This window comes from Mustela lutreola, chromosome 2 (assembly GCF_030435805.1).
Source record: "Mustela lutreola isolate mMusLut2 chromosome 2, mMusLut2.pri, whole genome shotgun sequence".
Classification (NCBI taxonomy): Eukaryota; Metazoa; Chordata; class Mammalia; order Carnivora; family Mustelidae; genus Mustela; species Mustela lutreola.
Genome location: NC_081291.1, coordinates 5,735,188 through 5,750,922, shown reverse-complemented (window position 1 = coordinate 5,750,922; position 15,735 = coordinate 5,735,188). Strand labels below are relative to the sequence as shown.

At 61.1% G+C, this 15,735-nt stretch overlaps 3 protein-coding genes across 6 annotated transcripts; 2 read left to right on the top strand and 1 right to left on the bottom strand.

Annotated features, from left to right (window-relative positions):
* Window positions 1–82: 82 nt before the first annotated feature.
* LOC131823446 (protein PET100 homolog, mitochondrial) lies at window positions 83–1,617 on the top strand. Of its 2 annotated transcripts, none has more exons than XM_059159825.1 (4): window positions 83–187; window positions 871–957; window positions 1,124–1,156; window positions 1,486–1,617. In XM_059159825.1, exons 1-4 carry the CDS (start codon window positions 161–163, stop codon window positions 1,567–1,569), a joined length of 231 nt encoding a protein of 76 aa, XP_059015808.1. In that variant the 5' UTR covers window positions 83–160; the 3' UTR covers window positions 1,570–1,617. The 2 variants fall into 2 exon arrangements, with proteins under 2 accessions (XP_059015808.1, XP_059015809.1); XM_059159826.1 differs by lacking the exon at window positions 83–187 and adding an exon at window positions 237–511.
* Window positions 1,608–3,597, bottom strand: PCP2 (Purkinje cell protein 2). 2 transcript variants are annotated; one of them, XM_059159820.1, is made up of 4 exons: window positions 3,532–3,597; window positions 2,880–2,994; window positions 2,470–2,594; window positions 1,608–1,800 (listed from the first exon to the last, which is right to left on the bottom strand). In XM_059159820.1, exons 1-4 carry the CDS (start codon window positions 3,580–3,582, stop codon window positions 1,681–1,683), a joined length of 411 nt encoding a protein of 136 aa, XP_059015803.1. In that variant the 5' UTR covers window positions 3,583–3,597; the 3' UTR covers window positions 1,608–1,680. The 2 variants fall into 2 exon arrangements, with proteins under 2 accessions (XP_059015803.1, XP_059015805.1); XM_059159822.1 differs by lacking the exon at window positions 3,532–3,597 and adding an exon at window positions 3,074–3,176.
* A 3,897-nt stretch (window positions 3,598–7,494) lies between these two features.
* Window positions 7,495–15,265, top strand: STXBP2 (syntaxin binding protein 2). 2 transcript variants are annotated; one of them, XM_059159806.1, is made up of 19 exons: window positions 7,497–7,601; window positions 8,803–8,852; window positions 9,117–9,198; window positions 9,519–9,595; window positions 9,776–9,854; window positions 9,936–10,039; window positions 10,381–10,529; window positions 10,725–10,809; window positions 10,897–11,027; window positions 11,115–11,222; window positions 11,520–11,577; window positions 11,724–11,789; window positions 11,870–11,950; window positions 12,333–12,471; window positions 12,925–13,034; window positions 13,852–13,947; window positions 14,488–14,573; window positions 14,693–14,850; window positions 15,130–15,265. In XM_059159806.1, the coding sequence occupies exons 1-19, from the start codon at window positions 7,565–7,567 to the stop codon at window positions 15,213–15,215; spliced, it is 1,782 nt and encodes a 593-aa protein (XP_059015789.1). In that variant the 5' UTR covers window positions 7,497–7,564; the 3' UTR covers window positions 15,216–15,265. The 2 variants fall into 2 exon arrangements, with proteins under 2 accessions (XP_059015790.1, XP_059015789.1); XM_059159807.1 differs by lacking the exons at window positions 13,852–13,947; window positions 14,488–14,573; window positions 14,693–14,850; window positions 15,130–15,265 and adding an exon at window positions 13,533–13,843 and having other exon boundaries at window positions 7,495–7,601.
* The last annotated feature ends 470 nt before the right edge of the window (window positions 15,266–15,735 follow it).

Below are 15,735 nucleotides of genomic sequence, written 5' to 3'. Positions count from 1 at the left end.
GACGACCGGAAGCAGGGAAGAGACGCCCGAAGATGACATCATCGCGAACCTCGTCTACCAATCAGCTTCAGTAATGGAGGCGATGAACGCCCAATGAGCTGCTGTTTTGCTGGAGGGTTGACTTTGGGCGGAAGCGGCTTTGTAGCCTAGGAGAAGCGAGATGGGGGTGAAGCTGGAGGTGTTTCGGGTCAGTGAGCTTTGCAGCGGGTGGACAGTTGGACTCCTCCGGGCCCTGAGGAGGAGGCTTTGGAAGGGAGGGGACTCCGGGGAAGAGGGCAAGGTGGGGAGAGAGTTTCTGAGTTTTGAGAGGGATCTTTAAGGTTGGAAGCGGCGGGGCGTCCGAGAGGAGTGATGTGGGAAACGGGCTCCAAGAAGGAAGGCTCCAGGCGCTGGGGAAGCTCGTGGGCGCCGGCTGGTTGTGCGTTTCTGATAGACCCCTGGGTTTAGGGGAATCGATTCCAAGTAATGAGGATTCCAGGGTCTGAAGATGCTCCAGGGATCTAACGGACGGGTGGGTCGTGAGGTCTCACGAAGATGCCTTTGATTTTAGTACGGGGTTTTGTACTCTGAGTCAGGGGTCTTTCCGCGCTCGCGCGTGTACGTACGTATGTGTGTGTGTGTGTGTCTTTGAGGGGGCGTTTCCCCAGACTTGGAGGAGGCTCTGAGGTCTCCTAAATTATTATTACTAGAGGGCTAGGCTCTAAGGTGTGAGGCTTCTGTGCCCGTGGTGGGAGTTCTGCGGTGCTTGGGGACCCTGAGGACGCACTCCGGTCTCCGTGGGAGGATGGTCCTCCAAGCTCTGAGCAACCTGTGCGTGTTGTGGAAGAGCTTTAATCCCGGGCTCTGTTCATTGACCCCCTGCCCTTCCAGATGACACTCTACCTCACCTTCCCTGTGGCTATGTTCTGGATCGCCAATCAGGCCGGATGGTTTGAAGACTATGTCATACAGCGTAAGGTGGGCACAGGGAGAGTATTCATGGGTTCGTTCCAGGGCTGGGGGAGGGAATGGGGCACCAGCCTGCTGGGGACCAGTGTCTGCTTCCCACCAGCCAATTCTGCCCTGGGCGGGGGGCTCCGGAGGCTCCTGGCTCATGCTTCCAGCTGCTATTTTGTCCCCACAGAGGGAGCTGTGGCCACCTGAGAGGGAAGACCAGGTAAGTAACATACTCTTCTTCCCCCCTAAAGGGACAGAGGTGCCTGGATCCCTGTGGCCGTGATGGGTTTGGATGAAGATTTTTCTCTCAGTCCTGAGGAAAGAGAACTGAGAGCAGAGGGGTGTATAGTTTCTTTCTTGCCTTTTTCCTGAAAGGTGAAGCTAATCCCACTTGGACCCTCGCTGTAATCGGTGCAGGGCTTCCAGCATAGACGCTGAACTCTGAGGCTGTGCCCTGGGGGAGTAAGGGGGTGAAGGGAAGGGGGTCCAGGCCCCCGAGGTGTGTGTCCTCCTCCTCTCCCATTCCACCCCCCCTTCTCCACCCCCCAGCGCCGGGAGCTAGAAGAATTCAAAGAGAGGATACGGAAGCAGCGGGAGGAGAAGCTCCTTCGTGCTGCCCAGCAGAGCTCCTGAATCCGAGCCCATCCACCCAAGAAAATACACATACACAGTTTCTTGTTTCTTGTGGAAGTGTTTTATTGTCTGTTTTCAGGGGCCAAGCAGGGCCCAGGATGGCTCAGGCCTTCATGGGGCTTGTGTCTGGGGTTGGGGGCTGCTGTTCCGACGGAAGCTGAGAGCAGTCGGGTCTTGAGGGGTGAGGAGGGGTTGGGGGCTGAGCGTCCCAGCTCGTTTCTGCACTCCGTCCTGTGGATGAAGACGGGTCAGCCAGAGGGACGGATCACGGGCAGTGCCAGCCAAAGCTGACCCAGACATCGGGAGACGGTACCTGTGTGCCACCTCCTGCCGTTCACCCCTGCCATCCCCCCGCTTCTACGTACATGAGTTATTCCTTTAGTTACCTCCCGAGTTACCATCTTTAGGGCGGTATTTGGGGTCTTGGGATCAGAACCCGGGGTACATGTGCATATGTATGTTATGTGTGTCATAGACACACACTAGTGTATGGAGGTGTGGGTCCCGTGTATAAACTCAGGTGCCCTCTTCCTCGGAGGTGTCTTCCCAGGAAGGGGGGCTGCTCATTCTGTCTTCCCTGAAACCCTGAGACAGGCAGGAGCCATGAGTTCCAGCCACGGCTCTAACATTCACATGCCTCCGGCCTGACCTTGGGCCCCTCTCAGCCCCGTCTGGGCCTTTGTCCTCCCACCCGAAGTCGGGTATCCGATCGGCCAGGATCCTGTGCCTGGCATGGACCCAGGGTGGCCCTTTTACTAGGAACTTACACCTCTAAGGGGCACATTGTGGTTAGACATGAGGGTGAGGAAGGCTCCATTTACTCCTGGCTCTGGGTGGGAGTCAGGGTCAGAGAGCTCAGCCTAGCGGGTGCCTGCTCAGCCCCAGCGGCACGTCACCTACCTTGGGGCCTATGGGCTGGAAGCCAGGCAGGCTGCTGACTGTCACACGCTGGTCATCCATACGGCGGCCCTGGGTACTGGCCAGCATGTCCATGAGACTGTCCATCTCGGGTGCAGGGCCACTCTCTGCGTTAAGCAGAGGTGTGCGGGGATGAACGTATACGCTGACTGCAGGGGACACAGCCGGAGCCCCCAACCCGCTCCTCCGCTCCCACTCATTCTCTAGGAAGCGCGCTGGCCTCTCCCTCCCATCCCTTGCCCAGTGTTCCCATTTGCAGCTTGCTTCCTCAGACTCTTGCCTACAGGCCCCCAAGATGGCCACTCTCCCTGGATCCCTATGCCCTGCCCGGTTCATGCCCCCAAACATCACACCAGTCCCACCCTACCCCCTGCCCCCATGCCCGTGCTCACGGCTCTCAGAAGTCGGGCCAGGCCCTGCCTGCAACGAGCACCGCTGCTCCTCCATCCGGTCGCCCTGCACGTGGCTCAGCAGGTTGAAGAAGCCCTCCTGGTCTGGAGAGCCAGCCTGGGGGACAGACACACTCAGTCTAGCTGGCCTCTCAGCTGGGGAGCCCCTCCCCTCCCCTCCCCTCCTCGGCGCTCACCATGGTCCCCGCCGATGTGCTGCTCTGCAGAGCCGCTCAGAATGAGACCTGAGCCTCCTTCCCAATCCCGGCCCCTGCCCCAGGGGCCCCGCCAGCGGGGCCACTCCACGTGGTGCTGCCTCCAGGGAGAGGCTGCCAGTGCCAGCATCCTGACATCCTAAATTGGGGCCTGACTGCAGGGTGGCCTGGGGGCTGGGATGTGACCCAGGGAAACATACCAAGGGCTGCCCCCGAATCCCAGCATCCCCCACCTCCCAGGGGTTAACACGAAGAGCACTGACCTCTGCCCTGGGGCTGGGCTAGGCCCTTGGACCCCCAAGCCCACCAGCGCTTCCTTGGGCAGCAACTGGGTCAGGGGTCCCAGGAGACTTGCTTGCTAATTAGGTGCCCTACAAACCAATTAGTCTTGTCATTCACAGGCCCTTGAGTTAGGGATGTGTGGGGTGGAATCTGCTTACCTTGATGCAGGGAGCCGAGGTCCCGTCCGCCTTCTCTTCCTGGTCCGTCATTGTCCCCGCGCCCCTCCCCTGGGTCCGTCCACTTCTCTGCTGGCCTCTGTCCCGGCCCTGTGCCAGAGAAGGCTTTTTAAAAGACTGGGATGTGGCGGGGGGAGTGGATACCCAGCCCCAAATCCCCAGCTCATGCCCCATCTGCTCCCACCCAAGCTTAAGCCCCATAAAGATGATCCAGATAATTGTTTTTTGCAGCAGGGCACAGTGCTGCTGTGGGGGCAGGAGACAGGGTGACCTGGGTTTGGGATCTTGTGCAGCAAGACTCACTGGGCCCCAAGAACTCTCAGTGGGGCTCAGCAGCAGGCCAGAGCAGTGTCCCCCCACGATGGGGTACAGGGGCTGGTTGGCACCGCTGGGAGAGGTCAGGCCACCAGGGCAGCTCAGGCGGGGTCTGTAGCCCTCCAGTGGGAAGCAGAGTGAGAAAGGCTCACCCTGCTGGTGGGGCTGTTGCCAGCCGCAGGTGGTAGGGGAAGGAGGTGGACTTGAGGACCACTGAGGCACCACCAGGCTGAGTAGCTCCACCTTGGTCTCCCGGCCACCCCTTCCAGTCCCTGGGTCTGGTTGCCCACCACCAGCCCTAATACCAGAAGGTCTGGGATTTCCCCACCCCCACCACCTTTTTAAAGGTTTTATTTATTTTAGAGAGCAAGAGAGAGCATAAGCTGGGGGCAGGGGGAGTAGGGGCAGAAGGAGATGCAGACTGAGCAGGGATCCCAATGCGGGGCTCGATCCCAGGATCCCGGGATCATGACCTGAGCCGAAGGCAGACACTTAACCAGCTGAGCCACCCAGGTGTCCCAAAAAGGCCTGGGATTTCCTGTCCTGCCACCAATGTCAGGTTGAGCTTTCTCCTGAGACCTGTCATCTCAGTACCTGGGGATGGCAGGCAAGGAGGAGAGTCCCTGCCCCCTCCCCCAAGCACCTATGGCCTCCTTTCAGTGGCCTGGGAGAGGGTGCCACTGGGAGGAACCCACGGGCACCCCATCCCCTACCCAAGATGCCTTTCTAGAAACCAGTTAAAACCTCTCCTCAGAGTAAATGGGCCGCACTGTCACCACACCTGCCCAAGCACAAAGCTCGGTCCTCTTCCCCAGGCAATGCTTCCCCATCTGGGTCCCCGCCTGCACCCTGTCGGCAGCCCCGCATCCTCAATGTCAACGGGATGCTCTGCTCTTCTGCAGATTTACTGCTGCCTTAACAAAGTCACAAACTGAGGGACTTAGAGCAACAGATGATTGTCACACAGTTCTGGAGGCCGGAGCCAGAAGTTGGGGCGTTGGCGGTACCGTGCTCCTGAGACCCGTAGGGGAGGGTCCTTCCTTTCCGCTCCCTGGCTCCTCAGGGTTGCAGGCAGCCCTTGGTGCTCCTTGGCTGGTCTCTGCAGTATTTCAGCCTCTGGCTCTGTTGTCATGTGACATTCCTCTCTGTCTCTGTCTCCACATGGCCGTCACAAGACATGGAAACCAGTCGCGTTGTGTTAGAGGTTCCTGCTACGACTCTTTCTCTAAATAAGGTCACAATCTCAAGTACCAGAGCTTGGGCCTTCAACCTGTCTTGGGGGAGGATGGACAGGATACCATTCAGCCATTAGCAGCAGAAGACCCTGGGCACCCGCACAGAAGACCCTGGTAGACCCTCCAGACTTCCACCCCCAGGGGACAGACTGAGAAGCTGCAGGGGGTGTCACGGCCTCCCAGCTCCTCCCTTTGCCCCTGCAATCCACCCTTCCCCTCCAGGAGCCGCAGGGATGCCCTCCTTGCCCTGCTCGGAACTCTCCCTTGGCTCCCGTTGCCCTCAGGAGAAAACGCCACAGAGTAATGGAACGTTCTAAAATTGGGGACGGACGCACAACTCTGAACATGCTAAAAGGCATTGAATTGTACTCTCAGTGACTGTGCTATGTGAATTATATCTCAACAAAGCTATGAAAGAAAGAAAATACAAGGGGCGCCTGGGTGGCTCAGTGGGTTTAGCCTCTGCCTTGGGCTCAGGCCATGGTCTCAGGGTCCTGGGATGGAGCCCTGCATCAGGCTCTCTGCTCAGCAGGGAGCCTGCTTCCCCCATCCCCGACCTCTCTCTCTGCCTACTTGTGATCTCTGTCAAACAAATAAGATCTTTTTTATGGGCGCCTGGATGTCTCAGTGGGTTAAAGCCTCTGCCTTCGGCTCAGATCATCATACCAGGGGCCTGGGATCCAGCCCTGCAAATGGGCTTTCTGCTCGGCAGGGAGCCTGCTTCCTCCTCTTTCTTGCCTGCCTCTCTGCCTGCTTGTGATCTCTGTCTGTCAAATAAATAAATAAAATCTTAAAAAAAAAAAAAAGAAGAAGAAGAAGAAGAAAGAAAAAACAAAGGAATGGAGGGAGGTAGGAAAACATGGAAGAAAACCCCAAATCCTACCTAGAGTGGCCAGCAATCCTGGTTTGCCCAAGACTTTCTCAGTTTTAGCTCTGGAAGTCCTGTGTCCTGGAAACTTCTCAATCCCAGGCAAATTGGGCTGGGTCAGTCCTTCCTTTTCCCACAGAGGTCTGGCCTCCAAGCTCACCTCACTTCCCGCTGCTCCTCCAGCCACATCCCCTTCTCTCTGCCTGCATCGCTGCATGGCTCCTTGACGTCGTTCAAGTTAAATTGACACGTCACCCTGTGAGTGTCCCCCCTCTGGTACCACACACGATAACCCCCCCCCCAACCTGGCGTGTGCTCTCACATCACTATTTCCGTTAGAGCAGAACTGACCATTTTCTCTCCTCTTCCACTTCACCTTAAGTGCCACATGGCAGATCTAGTTTTTATTCACTAATTGAATTAGTGAATTGCTGTCCCATGTAAGTGGCAAAGGGCCAAGCACCAGACTCATTACCTTTTTTTTTTTCTTTAAGATTTATTTATTTGAGAGCAAAAGAGCATGAACAGGGGGAAGGGCAGAGGGAGAAGCAGACTCCCTGCTAAGCAGAGAGCCCGACATGGGGCTCCAACCCAGGACCCTGGCGTTATAACCTGAGCCAAAGGCAGACTGCTTAACCGACCGAGTCATGCAGGTGCCCCATCCAGACCAACTCTTAATAAACATGGCCAAATGAAGGAACCAGTTCTGGACTCTGCATTCACACCGGTGCATCACACCTGAGATACGGGACCTTTTTTGGATGGGTGCTGCTGGACTGTGTGCCCTCTGTGACAAGGCGGCAGCCATTGCTGGGGCACAGCAGGAGCAGGCCATGAACTTTCGAGTCAAGTGTGAATTGAGTGTGTGTGTAAGGGTGCAAGGGGTTGAGCATGCCGCTGAGCCCACGGGTTCATCAGCAGAGAGATGTGATTATCAGCCCATGAGGGCAAGGCTATGACAAGCGGCCCCCCTCGGACAGAGTCCAGGTTCAGATCCCAGCAGGCGTATTCATCCTGTGGTCCTAGACAAGGGTCCCGCTGAGCCGCGGTTTCATTGTCTATACCGCACTCCCTGTCAGGGCTTCTTCAGGGATGGAGTGAGAATCCGGCACACAGTGGGTGCTGGTTTAGCTTCAACCCTCCCTCCAGGCTTTCTCGTGAGTTGATCACATGTTGTCCAGCCCGCGGCTACGCTCTGCGGAACAGAAGGTGAGTGGGTCACGGGCTTATGGCCCCGCGGCCCCGGATGGGCACACAGCATCCGTCAGCCGTGGAGAAACTTCTGGCAGGGTGGTAGCCGCGTCTGGGAGAGATTAAAGCGTTGTTTCCCCGCGATCCCACTTGCTCGCTGCACGCAAGCACGGAAGGTGTGTCTGAGCTCACGTCTGCGCGTGTCGTCGGGGCGCCCCTCCAGCGACTCCGCACTCGTCTGCGTGGACACATCCGCCCGCCCACTCTGCACGGGGCAGATGTTCCTCTCCGAGGACCGGTGGGGGAGGGGCCAGCTCCGCGGGGCGGGGTCCAGGTGGCTGACGCGCGGGGCCACGCCCCCACCTTGGGACAGACCCGGAAGCGGTGGCGGCGCCCCTGGGGGAAGATGGCGCCCTCGGGGCTGAAGGCGGTGGTGGGGGAAAGTGAGTGCGTCTTCTGGGGGGGCGGGGGCCGGGGGTGCACGAACCCTGGGACGCCGGCGGCGGGGATTTGGCGGCCCGGCTGGGCGTTGAGCACCTGATCCTCGAGGGGGCGGGCGGGGACTCGGTCCTGCTGGACATCCCGGCTCTCCCGTGCCGGAGCTAAACAAAGTTGGGAGACTGGACTCCCGGGACCCAGGGGGATCGGGCTAGGGGTGGCGTAGGCAGGCGCCAGGGCTTGCAGGCCTGGACCCCCTAGGCTGCGGGCGGGGAGAGGGCGCAGCTGGACGCCCGACTGCCGGGTCTTCGAGCCTGGCAAAGTCCGGGGGGGGGCCTGGACTCTTGGACTGGGGCCCGGGCTGGGTGCGCTGGTCAACTACCCCAGGTGGTGTGAGAGCTTGGGGGTTGTGGTCAGGCCAATGTCCAGGCCCGGGGGGTGGGGGACACCTTCCTTCTTGCCGGGTCCCCACGAACCTCAAGCAGCGTGAGGACTCGGGCGTCTCCGGCGTGGGTCGGGGCTCTTTGGGAGAGGGGTGGAGGTCGCCCCTTCCCCCATCTCAAGTAGTTCCGGCCTCAGAACCTCCTTCCTGCTCCTTCCGCCCTGGCGGTCCTGATAAGAGTGGACATGACACTCTGGGCGGGCGGGGCTACCCTGTCCCTTCTGCTTCTCCCTCCGCAAGGCAGGGCAGACTATGGCTCAAACCCCTAGCACCCCAGCCCAAAGCGGAGCCTCCTACACGAGGTTAATGCGGAGAAGCTAGGCCTGCTTCAGAGCAGGGAGTCAGGGGTCCTGCAAGGAAACTGATGGAGGTTGGGAGGGGTCGGTCTGGCTTCGAGGCCCCCAGCAGGAGAACTCAAGGCTGCGATGGCGAGGCTGAGAGCTGGGCTCTGGAGGGAGGTGGACCCGTACATGAACTCTAACTTTTCAGTTACTCGTTCATCTAACGCATATTTGTTATTGAGTGACTACTTAAACCCCAGGGACTTAGCCATTTAGGGCTGAGGGTGCTTAGGCTGGTCACCCGTCCTCTGAACCTGTTTCCCTGTCTGTAAGTTGGGGGTGACCCTAGGGGTGCCCTCCCAAGACTGATGAGAGAAGTAAACAGGACTGAAGACGGAGGCCCAGCCCGGAGACCCAGAAGGCTCGGGGCCGTGTTGGGGCCAGCGAATCCAATATCCTGAGCCCGCTCTACCTTTCCCGCAGAAATTCTGAGCGGAGTCATTCGGAGTGTCAAAAAGGATGGGGAGTGGAAGGTATGGGGTTGGCAGAATGCCTTGTCCAGACCCATGTGGGAGGCCCTGAATGTGGGACCCATAAGTACTCCCTGGGGAGGCCGCTAGTCCAGGGGGTTGGGGTGGGTGTGTGGGTGTGCGGCACGCTGGGGTCGGGTCTTCCCATCCAGCCAGCTCTTGAAGCCGTCAGTCCTGCCCGCCACCCCAGCCCTACCTCGGGGGCAGCTGGAACCTCTCCTGCCCACTCCTCAGTCCATCAGTCGTTCTGTCCATCCATCCGGGCAGGTACTCATCATGGACCATCCAAGCATGCGCATCTTGTCCTCCTGCTGCAAGATGTCAGACATCCTGGCTGAGGGCATTACAAGTGAGTGGACACCCCCACCCCATGCTGCCCAGATGAGACCTGAGCATGGGGTCGGTCCCCTAATGCCCAGAATGTGTCACTTTCTATGGAGGACCCCTAGAGGGGCATGGCTGTGACCTTGAACATGCTGAACCCTGCCATGTAACCCTTAGCCATGTGCCCCACAGGGGGGTATCTCCCCTTAGGCGCCGAGGGCGTCCACTCCCCCTGCCCTGGCATCCAGCCCTCTTGCCCAAGTGTCCGACTCTCCGAGTCTGAGATTCTCCATGAGCCCTAGTCCCAGTGCCACCTACATACGGCCCTTTCTCTGTTCCTGCTAGTTGTTGAAGACATCAACAAACGGCGAGAACCCATCCCTAGTTTGGAGGCCATTTATTTGCTGAGCCCCACGGAGAAGGTGCCGGTGTGAATGAGTGTGTGTGTGTGTGTGTGTGTGTGTGTAGATGCATGCCTCTGTGCATGTCTGCACATGGTCGGGGGGGGACAGGCCGTGGCTGGGAGGCTGGGGCAGGGCTTTGGAGGGGCAAGACCAGGCTTGGACAATGGTCTGCCCACCTCCCCCCCCCGCCCCCCCCAGTCAGTACAGGCCCTGATCGCCGACTTCCGGGGAACTCCGACCTTCACCTACAAAGCAGCACACATCTTCTTCACTGACAGTGAGTGAAACAGGCAGGGGGCAGGGGGCGGGGCAGGGGCGTGGGGCCACTCTAGCCTCATGCCCTCTCTTGCCACCCCAGCCTGCCCTGAGCCCCTTTTCAGTGAGCTGGGCCGCTCCCGTCTAGCCAAGGTGGTGAAGACGCTGAAAGAGATCCACCTGGCCTTCCTCCCCTACGAAGCCCAGGTACGGTCGAGGCTGGTCCGGGGTGGGGGGCGGGAGCCGGTGACCAAACAGCCTGGGTTCCCCCGGAAAGACACTGAATCCAGTAAAGAAGGGGGCCTTCGGGTCAGAAAGGAAAGCAGCCAACACAGAGGGGCCGAGTTCTTCCCACCGAGGGGGCGGGGGGGCCCAGGCTGTTTCTCCGCCTCCTGCCGGCATCAGTTGAAAGCAGCCTGGCCTGCCTCCTGGATGGCGAGGCAGGTTCCAGAGCCCAGGGGAAGCCCCGGGGAGCTGCAGGTGCTGGAGGCCGTGTGCAGGCCAGGGGTGCACCCAGAGCAGTAGCCCCGACTCTTATGCCCCCCCAGGTGTTCTCCCTGGATGCTCCCCACAGCACCTACAACCTCTACTGCCCCTTCCGGGTGGGGGAGCGGGCCCGGCAGATCGAGGCACTGGCCCAGCAGATCGCCACACTGTGCGCCACACTGCAGGAGTACCCGGCCATCCGCTACCGCAAGTGGGGACCGCCCCCCAGGCCGCCCCCGCCCTGACCCCATCCTGCCTGCAGCCTTGAACCTCACTTTTGACCCCAGTCCTTGTCTTCGCCCGGGGCCCAACTCCCATCCCTAACCCCTTCCTTGACCTCCCGCGTGGGCCTGGCCCTCTTCTGCCCCAAGCCTGAGGCCCCCATGTCTGCCCACCCCACCCCCAGGGGCCCAGAGGTCACAGCGCAGCTGGCCCACGCAGTCCTGGCCAAGCTGAATGCGTTCAAGGCAGACAATCCCAGTCTGGGCGAGGTAAGGGGGCCTGCGGGGGAGGAGGGGTGAAGCTGCGACTGAGGAAGGACAGGGGCAGATCCTCAACCCTGCCCACCGTCCCCCCAGGGCCCTGAAAAAACCCGCTCACAGCTACTCATCATGGACCGGGGGGCGGACCCCGTGTCCCCACTGCTGCATGAACTCACCTTCCAGGCGATGGCCTATGACCTGCTGAACATCGAACAGGACACGTACAAGTACGCAGAGCCCAGGGACACTAACCCGGGCACATCAGCTCCCGCGTCCCTCCTCAGCTGCTTGCCCTGACCCTCGGTGTCCCGCAGGTACGAGACCACGGGGCTGAGCGAGGCCCGTGAGAAGGCTGTGCTGCTGGACGAGGACGATGACCTGTGGGTGGAGCTGCGGCACATGCACATCGCCGACGTGTCCAAGTGCGTGGGCCACTCCGTGTCCCCAGTCGCGTCCCCTCCCCCACCCCCCACTGTGGGTCACGTGCATGGTCTTTGGCCCAGGGTGAGCGCCTCCCCCCTGCAAGCCACGCCCCTCAGCCAACTCCTCAGTGTGGCCTTGCCCATGGCCTAGTCCAGGGCCGCATGTGTCCCCTGGCTCCGGCGTCCCGTCCCGGCTGTGTGACACCCCACATCCCCCGCACACACTGCTGTCAAACTACAGCCTTGGCGCCAGTCCCCAACCCACCCCTGCTCACTCTTCACACTCTTCACCACCAGGAGGGTCACGGAGCTTCTGAAGACGTTCTGTGAGAGCAAGAGGCTGACCACGGACAAGGTAGGGGCGGGCCCGCGTCTGGATGGGCAGCTGGGGCAGAGAGGCCTGTGCCGCCATCGAGTGGGGGCTGGGCCCCAGTCCCGTGGCCGAGCCCGGAGTGGGATCCGGGTACGCAGGGCCAGGCCTCACGGCCTCCCTGTCCCCAGGCCAACATCAAAGACCTGTCCCACATCCTGAAAAAGATGCCGCAGTACCAGAAGGAGCTGAACAAGGTGAGCCTGGGCGGGGAACCTGGGTGGGGGACTGGGACTCAGTTTCTGTCACCCCCCAACTTCCTCCTCCCACCCCGCAGTATTCCACGCACCTGCATTTAGCCGACGACTGCATGAAGCACTTCAAGGGTCCCGTGGAGAAGCTGTGCGGTGTGGAGCAGGTGGGGGCGGGCCTGGGTCGGGGGTGGGGCCTCAGAGACCTGCCTGTAGAGGGGGCGGGTCTGCAGGGGAGGAGCCTTGGAGAGGTGTGGCCCGTGAGGGGGCGGGGCTTCGGAGAACTGTGACAGGGACTGTGATGGGGCTCCGCCCTGGGAGAGAGGCGGTCCTGGGACAAGGTTGCCCTCTATGGGTGGGCGGGTCCATAGAGGGGGTAGGAACCGGATAAGGGGTGGGGCCTGTGGAGAGGTCGGGGTCTTGAGAGGGGCGGGGCCTGTGGATAAAACCTTCAGAGACCTGGTAGTAGGAAGAAGGCCCTCCCCAAGCTCTTGCCCGGGACTCTGGGGGTGGCCCAGCCCTGGAAGCCCACCGACCCCTGCCCTGCAGGACTTGGCCATGGGCTCAGACGCAGAAGGTGAGAAAATCAAGGATGCCATGAAGCTGATCGTGCCGGTGCTGCTGGATACGGCGGTGCCAGCCTATGACAAGATTCGGGTCCTGCTGCTGTACATCCTTCTACGGAACGGTGGGTTGGGGGCCTGGGAAGACCTCCAGAGACCTCCATTCACAGGGGTCTGCAGTGGTCCTGGGAATCTCTCAACCCCACAGTTTTCCCGACCTTGGGATGTCCCCACTCAACAGGCACACTAGACCCGACAGATAAACCCACCTCAACCCTGAGAAGCCCCGCCACTGATCTGAGGGCTCCACTGACATAGCGACCCCCAAACCTGACTCCTTCAAACTTGGCCCCATCAACTCATTCGGGACCCCCATCTCTCCCCTCTGGGATCCCCATCCAGAATTCTAGCATCCTCTCCTGAGGACCCCCCCATCACAGTCTAGGGACCTCCTCTCGCCACCCTCAAACCCCTTCACCCAGGAACCCCGTGGCCACCTTTTGTCTCCCTGCCCTCTCTGAGCCAGCCCCCCGCATGAGGGTCCCATCCCTAGAAGCCCACCTGTCCTCCTCCTCCAGGTGTGAGTGAGGAGAACCTGGCCAAGCTGATCCAGCACGCCAACGTGCAGGCACACAGCAGCCTCATCCGGAACCTGGAGCAGCTGGGGGGCACGGTCACCAACCCCGGGGTACGCCGGCCACAGGCCGTTAGGGTCAGACTGGGCGGAGGGCAAATGTGAGCATGGGGGGCGGTGCCTGGGAGTCAGAGCCTGGGGCCTGGGAGCCCGGGGCCTCCAAAGCATGGTGGGGCGCTGGAAGGACAGGGTCAGGTCTGGGGACCAGCGGGCGCCGCAGCTGTCCCCAGCCATGGGTTGCATGATAAACAGGTGAGGTGTAGCTAGAGCTGTGGTCCCGCTGGTGGTGCGCTGTGGGGTGTGTGGCCGGAGTCCCAGGGGACGGAGAGCAGGGTCACCAGCACACGGTCGACCATGGGCTCCTGGAGGACTCAGAGGACCGCCCCCCCGCACACCCCCACCCCAAACTCACCCACACAGCAGCTTCTTGTACTCAGCTGTCTTGGCCTCTCCTGTCTCTCTCTGGCCCCGTGTGTCCCACCTCCCCTGACCCTGCCTCCGCTGCTGGGGTGGCTCTCCTGTGCCCTCACCTGTCGCTCATCTCTCTCCCAGCCCCCTGTCACCCTGCCCCCACCTCCCCATTTCTCTGTTTCTCCACACCTTTCAGCCTCTGTCTCCACCTGTCTGTCGTCTCTCTTTGCCACAGGTTTCAGTCTCCCGGGCTCTGAATCTCTTTTTCCTTCTCATTCCCTATTCTCTCCCCCCCCAACCCTCTCTCCTCTCACCTTCTTCCCTCTCTCTGCTTCTCGGCTCCATTTCTCCATCTTTCTCTGCAGCGCCTCCTCTAGCCAGATGAGTCCCCAGTCCTGCCCGTGACCCACCTCCTTCTCCCCCATCCGCCCCCGCCCCCGTCCCTGCGCCCCGCCTGTAGGGCTCTGGCACCTCAAGCCGGCTAGAGCGGAGGGAGCGCTTGGAGCCCACCTATCAGCTGTCCCGCTGGACCCCAGTCATCAAGGATGTGATGGAGGTACCACTGGTGGGGCCTCACCTCCCCCTGCCTCCCCCTGCCCACCATGGCAAGTCCGGCCCTGGTCTAGGCCGTGGCTCAGTCCTCTTCATGTCACAGTGCTAAGCCTCAGGGCTTAAAGGCAAATCCCTCATTATGGGCATCCCCCTGGCATCCGATCTGCTCTGCTGTTGGGGGGGTCCCCAAGCCCACACCGGAGGAATTAGGAAAGCGGGGGGGGGGCACCTCAAGGGGGAGCCGCATTTCCTGTCCAAGCACTGGCCCCTTGGTCCTCCTCAGGTCTCTTCCCCCTGCTGCCCACCCTCCCCGAGAAAGCCCCGTGTTCCCGCTTCACCCTCCCCACCACCAGCCCCTACCTGTCCTGGGAGCCCAAAGGAGCAACAGGCAAAAAGGACCAGGCCTGGGCCCGCTGTTCCTCTGGCCCCTGGCACCTCTGCCCACTTGGGGGCCCAGCAGCCTTGCCCCGCCCACCCCCGTGGAGCCCGGATGCCCTCACCTGAAGCTGTGAGGCTGTCCTGAGCCTCCCTCTCTGGCTCCCAGGATGCCGTGGAGGACCGGCTGGACCGAAAGCTGTGGCCCTTCGTGTCCGACCCCGCCCCCACATCCAGCTCCCAGGCTGCTGTGAGGTGAGGGCCCCCGGGGGCCGCCTCCTGCCCCACGCCCAGGCCCATGGAGATGAGGGGTGTGGCCGTGCGGGGGAGAGTCTCCTGCCCGGACTGACCTGTGCCCGTCTCCCCCTGCACAGTGCCCGCTTCGGCCACTGGCACAAGAGCAAGGCCGGCGTGGAGACGCGGGCCGGGCCGCGGCTCATCATCTACGTCCTGGGCGGCGTGGCAATGTCAGAGATGAGGGCCGCCTACGAGGTGACCAGGGCCACCGATGGCAAGTGGGAGGTCCTCATTGGTGAGAAGCCAGGGCTGGGGTACCCTGGGTGCCGGGGCTGGACTCCTACGTGCTTTAGAGGGTCGGGCTGGCAGGGGACTCCCTGTTGGGTCCCCAAACCCTGGAGCCTGTGCAGGGCCTGTGTCGGGGAGCCCTGGGTGAGTGACTGGAAACTCCTGACTTTCTGAGGGGCTGGGGCTTGGGTTCCCACGGAAGGGGTCCCCTGGGGGCTGGACTCCTATGTTTCTAGGGAGTCTAGACTTCTTAGATCCACCTCCCCAACCCTCCCTCGCTGCCCAGGCTCCTCGCACATTCTCACCCCGACACGCTTCCTGGATGACCTCAAGACGCTGGACCAGAAGCTGGAGGACATTGCCTTGCCCTGACCCGCCCCCCCCCCCATCCCCAGAGAAATAAACTCCTCCTCCCTTCTCTCCTCCCGCGCCCACCTCGCCTTCTTTCTGATGGAGCTGACCTGGGCCCGCCTCCCGTGGACCCTGCTCCCTGACCTGTCCCTCAGGACCCACTCTTGTCCTGCCAGAAGGCGTCTTAAGCTGAGATGAAGCTTAAGAATTGGGCCTCGTTTGAACACTGGCTCTGAGAGGGACTAGCTGTAAGGCCTTGGCCAGCTTCCTGGGTTCTCTGTCCACCCAAAGCACGGGCCTCTTTGTGAATGAGGTAGAGATCGTGCCAGAAAGCTGATGGCGTGAGGGCGTGACCGCCGCTGTTCCTCCATCTTGAGTCATCTTGGCTGCTGTGATGGGCCTGTTAGTACTGACAAGCAGAAGGGACGGGTGTCCTGTCCTCCCACCGCCCCCCCAACCCCCACTCCAGGAACAGTCTTGATGGGCTCTGGAGCCAGACAGCCAGGGGTCTTCTCCAGCTCCTGGGATCAGAGTGTGCTTT